This window comes from Gopherus flavomarginatus, chromosome 3, assembly GCF_025201925.1.
Source record: "Gopherus flavomarginatus isolate rGopFla2 chromosome 3, rGopFla2.mat.asm, whole genome shotgun sequence".
In the NCBI taxonomy this organism is placed as follows: Eukaryota; Metazoa; Chordata; order Testudines; family Testudinidae; genus Gopherus; species Gopherus flavomarginatus.
Window position 1 is genome coordinate 34051717 of NC_066619.1, and position 14206 is coordinate 34065922.

Here is a 14206-nt window from a genome sequence, read left to right on the forward strand (position 1 = left end):
ATTGCCATTTCTAAATAACTCTCTTCAGTAATTTGTCAATACCTTGGAAATTTCTTTTTTATCCTATTTATTTCCTATTTTCATATGGACCATAAGAGCACTAATGGAATAGGCAGACTTTTGCAAGGCAATAATTTGGTTCCCTATCAGGATAAACTAATGCACAAGGCATTCAAGAACTCGATTATTGCCTCACAAAATGGGACACCCATCCTAGTATCACTTAATTATAAAAGAGTGCATCTTATAAAATATGTTGATAAGTTCTCAGGTATTCAAATATCCTTATAATGGTATTTGATGCATTATGTGTTGCGCAAAATGTTATAGCAGTATTTTTTTCCTGCATAAGGTTCCTGATTGAACTTGTATCCTCTGTACAACATGTTAATCTTCATTTTAAATTCCCCTGTCGTCTTTTATTACCCAGAATCATGGTTAGATAGATGTTGGATTTTCCTAGCTGCTTTTTTGTAGTTTCCTAAGGTTTTTCAGTTGTATATATTTAGCTTTCTAAGAGGTGTTTCAGTCTGTTTTGTTCTTTTTCATTGCACTCAACCCTTTTAGTTTTCAGCTTCTTTTTACAAAGTGTCAAACCTTAAGCACCTTTGTAGCATTGTGCGCAAAGACTAATATGCATATCGGTTTGGTGTTTGGGGGCCAGAATTGAATACAAATAAGTATGAATTTGATCTTTCCACAAGCTGCTGGGGAGGAAGATGAACATGAAGCCAATATGCAGCCTGTTAGATGTAAGGGACAATCCCTCTTGTGCTCCACGGCTGACTTGGGGTTGCAGGGTTTGGGCTGCGGGGCTGTTTAATTGTGGTGTGGACATTCAGGCTCAGGCTGGAGCCCAGGCTCTGGTATCCTCCCCACTCGCAGGGTTCCAGAGGTGGGTTCTGGCCTGACCCTGAACACCTACAGCACAGTTAGAACCATAGCTTTATAGACTTTAAGGCCAGAAGGGATTATCATGATCATCTAGTCTGACCTCCAGCATATTACAGGCCACAGAAGCTCACCCAGCCACTCCTGTAATAGACTCATAACTTCTGGCTGAGTTACTGAGTTAAAGACTTCATGTTATACCATTTACTCTAGTTCAAACCAACAAGTGACCTGTGCTCCATGCAGCAGAGGAAGGCAAAAAATCACAGTTTCTCTGCCAATCTGACCCAGGGGAAAATTCCTTCCCTACCCCAACTATGGTGATCAGTTAGAACCTGACCATGTCAGTGGCAACCACCAGCCAGACACCTGGAAAAAATTCACTCTAGTGACTCAGAGCCTTCTCCATCTAGTGTCCCATCTCCGGCTATTGGAAATATTTGCTCCTAGCAATCACAAGATGGGCCACATTCCATTATAGGCAATCTCATCATAAACAGCCCCACTGCCCGAGTTCTGCAAGCCTGAGTCAGCTGACATGGGCCAGTCATGGGTGTTTAATTGCAAGGTAGATGTACCCTATAGGACAGATTTCAGATCTGACCTTTAATTTTTTTCCTGCCTTTTGCTGCTTAAGTCAGTAACCAAGGGCATCTCTTCTGGGTGATTTGTGGTGATTTCTTTTTCCTTCCACAGCACAGCTATGTGTCCAATTGTGTACTATCATTCTGCCTGTGTTTGCATCAGCCTATTCTGGGAAAATCTGGGCATTTTTCAACTGTACTTCAGCAGAAGATAATGTGCCCAGAGGACATGCACACAGAGTGGCACTAACATTAAATTATTATGATGGTTTTCATAATTATAAGGAAAGGAAGGATTGAAAGCAGCAGAATAAGGACAATGGACTTCAAAATGTAGACTTTAACAGACTCAGAGAACTAGTAGGTAAGGTCCCTTGGGAAGAAAATTTAAGGAAAAAAGGTTGTTCAGGAAAGCTGGCAGTTTTTCAAAAAGAAAATATTAAAGGCACAACTGCAAATTATCCTGATGCAAAGGAGAGACAGGAAGAAGAGGAGGAGGCCAGTATGATTCCATCAGATGCTGTTTAATGACTTGAAAAGCAAAAAGAAATCCTACAAAAGTGAGACATGGACAAATTGCTTAGGATAATTATAAAAGAATAGAATAAGCATACAGGGACAAAATCAGAGATGGTAAGGCATAAAATGAGTTATATCTAGTAAGGGACATAAAGGGTAATACAAAGAGGTACTATAAATGCATTGGGAGCAAGAGAAAGATGAAGGAAAGTGCAGGTCCTCTACTTAGCATGGAAGAAGAGCTAATAATAGATGACATCAAGAAAGCTGACATGTTTACTGCCTATTTTGTATCAGACTTCACTAAAAGAGTAAATTGAGATGAGACAGTTAACAATGGACTTAGAGTGAATGTAGGTAAGAACAAGGCTAAGATAACTGAGGGAGGAAGACTCTCCATAAACACTTCACAGACAGAGAGCTTAAAAGAATGAAATACTTTAAATACCTAGATTAATGGTTGCTGATCACTGTGCCCTCAGGATTGGTGCCTAGCATCAAACTAAAGTTGCCTGGTGCAAATGGTGAGAGCCAGTTCTCTGGGACAAAAAGATGCCAATAAAGTTAAAAACTAGCGTGTATAAAAATGTAATTCAACCCATCCTAATGTACAGACTTGATCAGCCACAGGAAAGGAAATCAGTACACTCTTCAACGTGGAAGCAAAGACATTGAGATGGTCAAATGATTGAATACTCTGTGATAGGAAACAAAATGAAGTTGTAAGCAGTCTAATGCGGGTTGCCTCAATTGGAGAAAATTGAGGGAGGCTATGCTAAACTGGTATGGGCATATTCAGCGGTGACCTGAGAGCTATCTCGGTGGGATGGCTCTTGCAATGATTGTAGATGGAAGACAACGAATAGGGAGATCAAAGACTTGGTACTTGGATTGGATATCAGCAGATCTCAGAAAGTCCAATCTGTATGATAATCTGGCATACATTCATGTTTCAGAAGAAGGCTATAAAAGTCACCTACCCCAAACAGGGAAGTGGCAAGAAAGAACAAGACTGACCAGATACTTAATTCAATTAATATTAACAATAAGTGGGAAGGAACACAAGTCAAATTGGGAAAGAACGAGTTAAGCGATGTTTGAATAAGTTAGATGTATTCAAATTGGCTGACTCTGATGAAATTCATCTGAGGGTACTTATGAAACTAATTGGAACAATCTTGTAACCATTAGTAATTGTGTTAGAGAACTCCTGGAGGACAGGTGAGGTCCCAGAGGATTGAAGACGGGAGACATAATACCTATCTTTAAAAAGGAGATCAAAGAGGACCTGAAGAATTATATACCAGTTGGCCTAACTTTGATATCTTCAAAGATACAAGACAATTCTTTAATAATTTGTTCCAGTAAGCACCTAGAGAATAATAGAGTTATAAGTAAGGCTAAGTTTTTATCATGGGTATTTTTAGTAAAAGTCATGGAACAGGTCATGGCTAATAAACAAAAATTCATGGAAGCCCATGACCTGTCACTAAAAATATCCCTGGCAAAAGGAGTAGGTGGGTTCAGCACCTGCTGCTACTGGGGCTGCCTGGTCCCCCACCACTGCAGTATGTGAGAACTCTGGAGTCCCCCAGCCCATGGGCTGCTGCAGGGTCCCCTCACCCTCAGGGCAGCTGAGAGCTGCAGGGTCCTCCAGCCATGGTCAGGGCTGGGGAGCTGCCGGGGTCCCTCCACTGCCCACCATGGCTGTGCAGCTGCAGGGAATCCTGCTGCCGTGGCTAGGCAGCTGAGGGGTCTGCCAGACCCTCCCACCCCGTGGCTGAGTAGCTGCAGGGTCCACCAGCACCCTGCCAGGTCCCTGGGGTCCCCCTACCAGGGAAGGAGCTGAGAGCTGCGGGAGTGGGGCTGACTGGGAGTTTCAACCCCAGGGCAGAAAATGTCATGGAGGTCAATAGCAGTCATGGATTCTGTGACATAATTGTAGTTATAACCAACATGGATTTGGAAAAACAAATGGTGCCAAGCCAATCTAATTTTCTTCTTTGACAGGGTTACTGGGATGGGAGGGACATCTTGATTTTTAGTAAGGCTTTTGACACAGTCTTACATGACATTCTCATAAGCAAACCATGGAAATGTTGTCTAGATGAAATTACTAAAAAGTAGGTGCAAAACTGGCTGAAAGACCATACTCTGAGTAATTACCAATGGTTTGCTGTCAAAGTTGGGAGACATAACTAATGGGGTCTCTCCGGAGTTTCTCCTCGCTTCAGTACTTGTCAATATTTTCATTAATGACTAGGAGGCAAGCACAGAGGGTAATTCTGAGGGATCACTGGCTTTATGCCCAGGTCCATGGAGTCCCAGGCAGTGCTCAGGCCACAATTGTTATCCAACAGCTCACCTGAGTAAACTGGGAAGGGTCAGCTTGCAGGGGCCCCACTACTGATTGAGGCAAATATCCAGCCCCCTGATTGGCTGAGGAGAGCTATATAAACCTGAAAGTTGTCTGAGCAGGTAAAGGAATCCCCTGCTGGCTATTACTATGGAGCCCTCCTGCTTACCTGACTCCTGGTTCCTGTCCTCCGTCCTAACCCAGACTTCCATGTATTCCCAGTTCCTACTGTCCTGTCCTACTCCAGGTCCCTACTTCTCCACCTTAGCCCTGACTTTGTCTCTGGCTGTGGCCCCTGGATGGGCATCTGACGCTGTCTTTGGTTTTAACTGTTGTCTCTGACCACTAGGCATGGCTCCTGCTCTGACTACTAGGCATGACTGCCCATGTCCTGGTCACTGAAGTAATAGGAAATGAGGAGGAAAAAAGCTGAGTGAGAAAAGGAGAATGAACAGATCTTGTCAATTTTGAAACTATCCCAATTTTTTTCAAAATGAGAAATTCATTGAAACCACTCCTTTCCCATGGACAGTTTCAGTTTTGATAAATCTGTATTTTCTGACGAAAAAAATGCTTTGTTGAAAAATTCCCAACCATCTTTAATAATCTTACTTTTACTAATTACGGAGAGTGTTAGGGTGTCTAGGTTCCCTTCACTGACTGTGTGCTGAAGTTTAGTATTACAGCTTTCTGAACTGCATTAGAACACAGTTTGAACTTGTAAGAAGGCTCAGGTATGTATTTCCTTTAATTTTCTGTACAATAAAAATATAGCTGATGTGAATGTATTCTCCATTTGGACAATCTGGTATCAAAACTCTATTCAGATTTCTTCTAGTAAGTTTCTAAAGACCCAATTCATCACAAAAAATTCTGTTTTAACAAGGAACATTGTCTACAGTATTGTGAAGCTAGACAACTTTTATCTTCCTCTTTGTTTTGTTAATTGAAATGAATTGAACCCTAACACCAAGTGGATAACGATTATAAAACTCTGTAATAATCTTTCAAGGATAATGGTGGAAGCCTAATCCATGAAGATAATTGAAACAAAGCATGGCAAAAGATGCTATCAGGAACAATTCTATATTAGCGGGGCACTAGATTTCTCAGTCTTATACAGGAGAGCAACTCTCATCTCTGTTGTAAACTGTTGAAATTAAATGTTACACAGGGAATAAAGAGGGCCTATGTCTCCTACATTACTAATTCCAGTAATTCTATTATTATTTCTATTATTATTATCTGTGGGAAAGGAATTATTATAGTTGTGCTTTAATTTATATAGAAGCATCTTTCTTCCAAGGAGCATTATACAAGCATCCATGAATTAAACTTTACAACACTCCTGTGAGGTGTCCACATTTTACATGTGGGTTAACTGAGGCATGAGATGTTAGGTCATTTATGCAAGTCCATAGACTGAGTCAGCAGCAAACTAGTTAAACAAAGTTGAAAAGTGGGCAGTCTGAATCCCAGTCTTATTCTTAGCAGTATACCGGATTCCCCTTTCATCTTATAGTAAGATAATGTCAAAAATTCATTGTACCAGTTGATTATTTTAAAATATTTGAGATTTAACAAGTCATTTTTATAACAAGTAACATATTTATATCTATCACAAAGCTCTTGAACTTTAAGAAGCAGATTCCACAACCATTCTATGGAACTTCTTGTGTAAGGAACTGTGACGGGTTGGATCAGAGAAACCTCCTTGGGGCTGCCAGCTGATGTGCCAAGACTACTTATGCCTCTGCTTTCGCTGCCCTTTCAGCTTGGGACTTTAGCACTCTGTCTGGTTTGAGCCAGACCCGCTAGTCTGCTGCAAACCCAGACCCAGTTTTGAAACACATCCCCTAACAGTTTTAGACTTAAACTGAAAACAGTTTACAGAAGTGTTTCTGTTTTTAACACTCAGATACCCCACTTCCAATGGGGTTTAAACCCAAATAAATCTATTTTACCGTGTATAAAGCTTATTGTTTACCCTCTACAACACTGACAACAGAGATATGCACAGCTGTTTGTCCCCCCCCCATATTAATACATACTTTGGATAAATTAATAAATAAAAAGTGATTTTATTAAATACAAAAAGTAGAATTTAAGTGGTTCCAAATAGTGACAAACAAAACAAAGTGAATTACCAAGTAAAATAAAATAAAACATAACATGCAAATCTAAGCCTAATACAGTAATAAAACTAAATACAGATAAAATCTCACCCTCAAAAATGTTTTAATAATTCTTTTTTTACAGACTGAATGCCTTTCTAGTCTGGGCACAATCCTTTCCCCTGGTACAGCCCTTGTTTTAGCATAGGTGGTAGCTAGGGAATTTTTTATAATGGCTGCCCCTTTTGTTCTGTTCCACCCACTTATATATTTTTTGCATAAGGTAGAAATTCTTTGTCCCTCTCTGGGTTCCCACCCCTTCCTTCTCAATGAAAAAGCACCAGGTTAAAGATGAATTTCGGTTCAGGTGACATAATTGTATGTCACTGTAAGAATTTGTTACCCACTTGCGAGCACACAGGTATACAGAAAGACTTACAAGTAAAACAGAGCCATTTACAGTTAATTGTTCCGGTTAATGGAAGCCATCAAGATTCCAAACCACCATTAATGGCCCACACTGCATAATTACAATAGGCCCTCAAAGTTATATTTTATATTTCTAGTTTCTGGATACAAGAGTAATACTTTTAATTAAATAGAATAACCACACTCGGTAGATTATAAGTTTTGAAATATCTTACAAAAGACCTTTTGTCTTATGCATGAAATATGCATAAAGCATATTTCAATTACATTATATTTATACTTATTAGCATATTTTTATAAAATCATATAAAGTGCAACGTCACAGGAACTACTTAGCATCAATATGTGTAACACAGTCTGGTCCTTAATATTTTAATGAGAGGGACATGTGCTAAGTAGTCTTTTTTTTTCCAGTAATCCCTGTCCTTTTCTCCTCAGAATATCCTACCATAAAACTATGCTCAGCCCTCAACTCAAAGCCATAATGAGTCTTCTCTGAGGTTTAAAAGTTGACTTTTTTTGGAGGGGGCGGGCACACTTCTGCACTGTTTCATACTGTCTGGAAGCTGCAGAGTTAAAATACCACAAGAAAAGCAATTCTTAGGCTATTTTCTGCCCAGCTAGAGCCAAAAATACCACAAAAAAGGATATTTGTGAGTTTGTTTGTATTTCTTGTTCAACACCACAAAAGTTAAGAATTTTGGAAAGGCAAATAAGTATTGAATATTCAAGGGTGAATATGATAAAGTTCACACATCACTTCATTTTAGGCTTGGTAAGATAGTTGTATCTAAATGACCATTCGTTATTTAGACAATTTACTGATTTATAACAACTGTTACATATAGATATGTGTTTTTATACATAGTTGTTTAACTTCAATAAATATTTAAAATCATCAAATACTTTTTGCAATGAAACTAAGTTGAAGTGCATAATTGTTTACTAAAATAGTTGTAATAGCACGTAAATAGTTCTTGATCATTTACCTTTTTCTTGATTCCTTCACATTAGGTTACTCTTACACACTTAATATCTGATCTCACACCACAGAAGTCAGTGGGAGTTTTGGCATTGACAGGAGCAGGAAGAGAGCCTTTTAGTCCTAGGGCAACATTTACAGTATTGAAATTTAGAGCAACTTTCACTGTTACTCTAGATTTACACCATTGTCAACAAGAACAGAATCTGGCCTCTAAATTCTGCCTTGTATACAGTGGGGGGATTCTGAAAGTATGAATGAATGGTCATCCTTGTTTGGTCATTAGATAGGTCACTTCTCCTAGTTTTGCAATAAGGTATTGGCTTTGACCTGTAAACCTGATATCTTGACAACCTGGCCATTTTTCATATACATATTCATCAGTAGGGTCATTGACACAAAATGCCAAAACACAAAAGGGAGCTAGATAACATATAATTTCTCATTTATGGTCCTGATTGCAGTATTTCACACTAGCATTATGTGGACCACCAGCTCTGTCTGCTTAAATTTTTTTACACATTCATGTTTGAAAACATTCCACATGTTTAAGAATTGATAAACTTTTATAATTAAACTAGGAGAAGTCAATCTGAATAGTCATTCTCCATCATCGGGTGGCATTGACATAACAAAACAGGATGAAGTTGTGTGTGTGGCAAAGAGACAATCCATAAGAGGCTAATGGTTAGCATTCTGGCAGTGCTCACGAAAATGCAGACAAATACTTTCATGATAAGAACAAGTACTTGTATGAGAAATTACTTTTTCATCCCATAAATGAAATATTGCAAATAAAAAAGCATGTTTATATTTGCAAACACTCCAGACAACACAATTGTAGTATTACAAGAAAACCATTTTCTTCAGTCCAGCATTCTGAAATTTAACTTGGCTGAAAACTCTTCACATCATCCTTCATGCATACATTATGACATATATTGAAAACAGGTTTCATTCAAATTGGCAATTCCTGAGCTTAATGAGGGCAATTTTTGTGACTTTTGTGACTTCATATTTTACATTAGAACTGCAGATAGGTGAGACCCATGAAAATGACTGTAAGCTAAGATCCTCTTTGATACTAATTTACATGCAGATGAAGAACTTTACATAATGAAGTCTAATTTTTAGACACAATGGTCCCACAACAGATAAATGGTACAGTAATGTATAACTGTGTGTGAATGTGAAAGGGAATGGAGAAGGAATCCACTCCAGCATATAGTAAATAAGCAATCAATCAACAAACAGCACAAACTATAAAGGAAGAAAGGTTTTGAGCTTTCCCCTGAGGACAGCACTGGCTCCAGGCACCAGCGTAGCAAGCTAGTGCTTGGGGAAGCACATGGAAGGGGGCGGCAGGTCCGGCTCTTCGGCGGCAATTCTGTGGTGGGTCCCTCAGTCCCTCTTGGCGGGAAGGAGCGGCCACCGAATTGCCACCGAAGACTGAAGCGGCAGCAGTAGTGCCGCAGATCACGATCGCGGCTTTTTAATTTTTTTTTTGGCTGCTTGGGGCGGCAAAAACCCTGGAGCCAGCCCTGCCTGAGGAATACCATAGATCTTCTCTGGTGAATCGGGGGGAAACATTTCTGTTTCAAGCCCTTGGCAGAGAAGGCTTTGCATCCAACCTTTCAATCTTATGCCTAGGCAGTCACTCCAACCTTAATGCTAGCTTGGTTTCTGTTATCCTCACAATACTTTCCCCTGTCCCTCCAAAGTCCTTTATTATCATTATGTCTCCGCACAATATTTTCCCATCCATATAACATAATAGGTATGTAGGGACTTTCTCTGAGTGTTTCATTGGTGTACCCCGTTGGGAGTTGGTGGACAGGTGTGATATCATTAAAATGCCCAAACTGGCCAATTGGAATGACACTTTGGAGAATCAGCATCCTCACCCATACCCTAACAATAAGTAAAATCTATAATAATATTTCACCTGCGTATGTGAGGAACCATCTCCTCATAATCTGTTGTGATAACTGAGATCATTTCAGCAGCAGTTTGTGTCCCTTTCAGTCACTTGTACCTTATTTTCCTGTGTAAAAGCTTGGGAGTTGTTCTATATTCCAAAATTAATTGAAATGAAAGGGGAATGAATTGAAATTTTCTGCTGGGCCAGAAACGTCTTGTGAGATAGGAGATGAGAGAAGAAATGGGTCCAAACAGTTTAGGGATTTTTTTTAAATAAATAGTATAAAATAGTTGAAAATAGGCATTTATATCCTAGTACTTTCTTTATCTCCTTTAGAAGAAATGAATTTTCCTAGAGCAAGGATATATATTGGCAACCATCGATTCACTGGATCAGAGTGTACATGTAAAAGGTCTAGTGAGATGGCTGATGAATCCACTTATGGCCGAGAAGCCCAATTGAAGAGTGACACTGCTTGTTACAAGTTTCACAGATCTATGTGTTGTCCGAGCTGGAATCCAAGATTACAGTATGCTGCTTTCTTCTTTTTTGTTTTTCTTCCATCCTCTGGATCAAAACCACTTCATCTTAAGCTGCACCGAGTGCCAGATGTTCCCTCCAGATTGAATGGGCTTCTGTGAACTCCTTCCAGCTGTCTACATTGATGTTGAATGACTTCACGTCATTTTTGTACACATAATGGTACCGCCATAAAGGGTGACCACACTTTCTAGTGTAGTCTTGAATCTCACCGTACAAAATATTCTTGGGGATATGGCCTCTTCCCATCCTCCCTGATATGACTGAGCCATCACAACCTCCTCTTGTTGATAGTAGTTTCTAAGTGTGTCAGTCCCACACACTTCAGCACCTGATGATCATTTGGCAAGAGCAAATGGGACAAATGCCCAATTTTGCCAAAAAAATTGGGACAGCTGGGACAGGTCTTAAAAAAGACTATCCCAGCTAAAACTGGACATATTGTCACCCTATCCTTAGCTCACTCAGCCAAGGAGGGGAGAAGGCATCTTCCCTACAAGAGACCTCTTCTGACTCCAAAAACTCTACCAATGTCTCTTCCCACCTAACCACTTTCTTCTTGTGCCTTTCTACTTACTGGGTTAATTAGCCCATCCTCCAGCCCATCCTCAGTCTATCAGTTATACACAGCTTTGCCCCTCAAGTTTACTCTGGGGCAGTTTAACTGGTAATCCAGTGATCAGAGTGCAGGTACAGCCACTATTGCCCAGCACTCTATCACAAGGAACAAGCCAGACTCTAATTGCAATAAGCCATTCAATTCAGCTATTGCTGAAACAGAATCCTCATATATTTTTGTTTAAAAATTAATGATTAATTTTTACAAAGGAAAATTATGAAATTAATATTAACCAAGATTAAAACTTAATTTAGTTGCTTAATATTTATTTCTGCTGTAAAAAATGCCATTTTGAGCAAAATGGCTGCCTCCAACAGCAACCTCAGTAAAATCACTTTTAATCAAAATCACAATGGTCACTTTACTCATGGTCTTGATTGTATACATAGTTACATAATATTGCATGTTACACTGAATTTTTTTTTAACAGCTCTGCTTCACCTCTGTGCATCTTTCAATGTTGATGTCAAAAATGCAATGACGTTCAATGGCTCTGTGGAGGACATGTTTGGGTACACGGTTCAACAGTATGAAAATGAGGAAGGAAAATGGTGAGTTTGTTTTTCTAAATAGCATAATATCCTAATTGTAAACTATTTAATAACAGGAATAGCACACATTGGAACTGTATTCTGTTCCATAATTTCAGTAAGGGCTTCTTTAGTCATGGTAAATATTTCCTTGCTTTGTACAGTTGTCCTTAATGGGTTCTGTCAGTGATTGTCTCCATTGGTTATGCCAACCTGCAGGAAAACTTTTGGATCAAAATATCAAATAATACAATACCCTTTTATTTGGGCTAAAAATGACTTCTTTGATATTATATTGCTGTTTGGTGTTTTGGACCCTCTGCTCATTGCTGCTACATTCTGAAATAAAAGGTTTATTCAGCCAGATTTGTTGCTGTCTTTGCTTCTTCAGAATGATGCCATGCTAGATGTTCCACTGAGATGGCAATGCTATGAGAAAGCTCAAATCTGAGAGGGGACCATCTCCTCTGCACTGAGAGTGGAATTCAGAATAAGAGTATCCCTGTCCCATTACTTGTCCAGTGGAGAGGGAGTTAATCCTCTCAGCAGCTGCACGTTTGAGAATTATTCCTGTTCCCACACTAGTCACTGGTTGAGTAGAGGATTGAATTGGGGGTCGAATGACCCAAGAATTGGGAATACTGAAGCATAGCTCTGTAGCATTCACCATTCTGTGTAGGTGTCCCTATTTTTGAAATGGGTTTCTGCAGCAGTCTAATATTTCTGCTGAACAAGAGAGGAAAACAGCCGAGGACAATCTACAGGTTTGAGGCCCATCTGGCTATATATATATTTTGCTAGATCAGGCCATCAGTATGTAGTGCTTTTACTAATCTTACATGCAAATGTAACAACATAGCCACAGGTTGTTGATGACGCCATGTACAATATTACTGTCTCACACTCGCTATTACAGAATCACTAAAAAGTACTGAAAATAATGAAATTGCAGATGCCACTTTTAAAATACTACTTCATGATTTTCTGGCTTGTGGGTTCTTTAAATATACATTAAGGTAAATGCCAGGCCTATGCAGTCCTTCCTTGACCTGGACTTTAGGATACCCTACACATCCCAGAAATAGGGATTTTGCTAAGTCAACTCCTTGGAGATGTAACAGGCTCTTTCAAAATTAGAAAATACAAACCACAGATGATAAACTTCCAGTGGCTAAAAGAAGGCATAAGCCCAAAACAACCCCCTGGATTCAAACATCCCCAAAGTTCAAATTCAGAGACAGACATAGGTGCTGGAACTAGACATAGGTGCTGCCACATGCACTGGCTTGACGTGGTTTCCATCATATTCAGGGTTTACAGTTTGGTTCAATGCCTCTCAGCACCTCCACTATACAAATTGTTGCAGCACCACTGAAGACAGATGTTCAATAAATTGCTAGTTCAAAGTAGGTGTGTTGAGAGGCGGTATGTCTTTAAGCATTTAAATAGTCCGTGGTATGGCATCAGCATGTTATACAGAACAGGAGATCCATACACTGCTTAAAACTAGATTCACAAGGTTTTATGATAATATAAAAGTGTGGAAACACTTATTAGGTACTGCAGAGTTAAAGATGTTTAGCACTCTGAGTTTCCTGTAAAATCTATCTTTGTGTCAGGAAACCAAAGAATCACCTGCAGAAACCCTAATTCAACAAGACAGCCTTTCTTCAAACCATTTATTGAAGTGCTTATAGTTCCTATTTCAGGGTATATTAAACAAAAATTAATGAGAAAAGAAGAATTCTGGGCAGGATCCTGCTGGGTTGTGATCACCACCTGTGAGATGTCAAGCGTCCTCAACTTTATCACCTCATAGTTTCTGCTTCTGAAGAAGATTGGTTGTAGAAAATACATGTAATGTGGCATATGAAGAAATAGCGTGAAGGAAAATATCACCCTCATCCAATATGTATTCACAGCATTTATTTTGCAAGAAAAGTTATTAGTTAAAACAATCTGCGCAGATCCCATTGAGTCATGCCAACTTTTGTTTGCTTTAGGGATAATGTACTGGAACTGCACTTGTAAATTGCTGTGAACATATCCTCTGTGCCAAATTTTCTGTTGGTTTTTTTTTTTTTGTTGTTTTTTGTTTGTTTATTTGAGGGGGAGGCTTTTTAATCCATACACTAGCTTTTACCTATTATAGTTCATATAGCTTATCCCAAGCTGCTGAGCTCTTTCTTATGGTTAAAGGTAGATGTCTCAAGATCAGAAAAGTGATTTCTGAAAACTATACCACAGTAATTTAATTGTCCAGAAATATGCACCTCTAATTTTGTTTGAGGTCCCTAGTCAGTGTATGAAGTTTATGAAGATAAAACTGCTGATAAAACTATTTAAGCAGTCTCTTCATCTCTGGAGATCAGAAGCTCTCATTTTCACTAATTTCCACTCCTATTGTGGATCTAAGGGTGAATATTTAATTCCAAATGCTTATAAGATATAGGATGTGAAAGGTTACAAAACTATAAATCCAGAGTTTATGATTATATCAAACTCTGAAAAAGCCCAACAGTTTGTCAGAATCCTAAAAATGTTAGATTTAACCCTCAATCTCTACATAGCCATTATTTGATATGAATACTGAAAGGGAAGACCCATATCTTTTACGCTATTTCTTTAAATTACTTAAGGCCAAATTCTTCCCTTGGATGCCTGTAAATATCTATCATTCCATAGACCAGGGATCAGCAACCTTTAGCATGAGGGCCATCA

The 14206-nt window shown here is 39.1% G+C and overlaps 1 protein-coding gene across 1 annotated transcript in view; it reads left to right on the plus strand.

Annotated features, from left to right (window-relative positions):
- The window catches only part of ITGA1 (integrin subunit alpha 1), a 131673-nt gene that overhangs the window by 31520 nt on the left and 85947 nt on the right, over positions 1-14206 (plus strand). The window contains exon 2 of the mRNA XM_050946869.1: positions 11386-11506. Coding sequence (XP_050802826.1) covers positions 11386-11506 — 121 coding nt within the window. The remainder of the gene's footprint in view (positions 1-11385; positions 11507-14206) is intronic.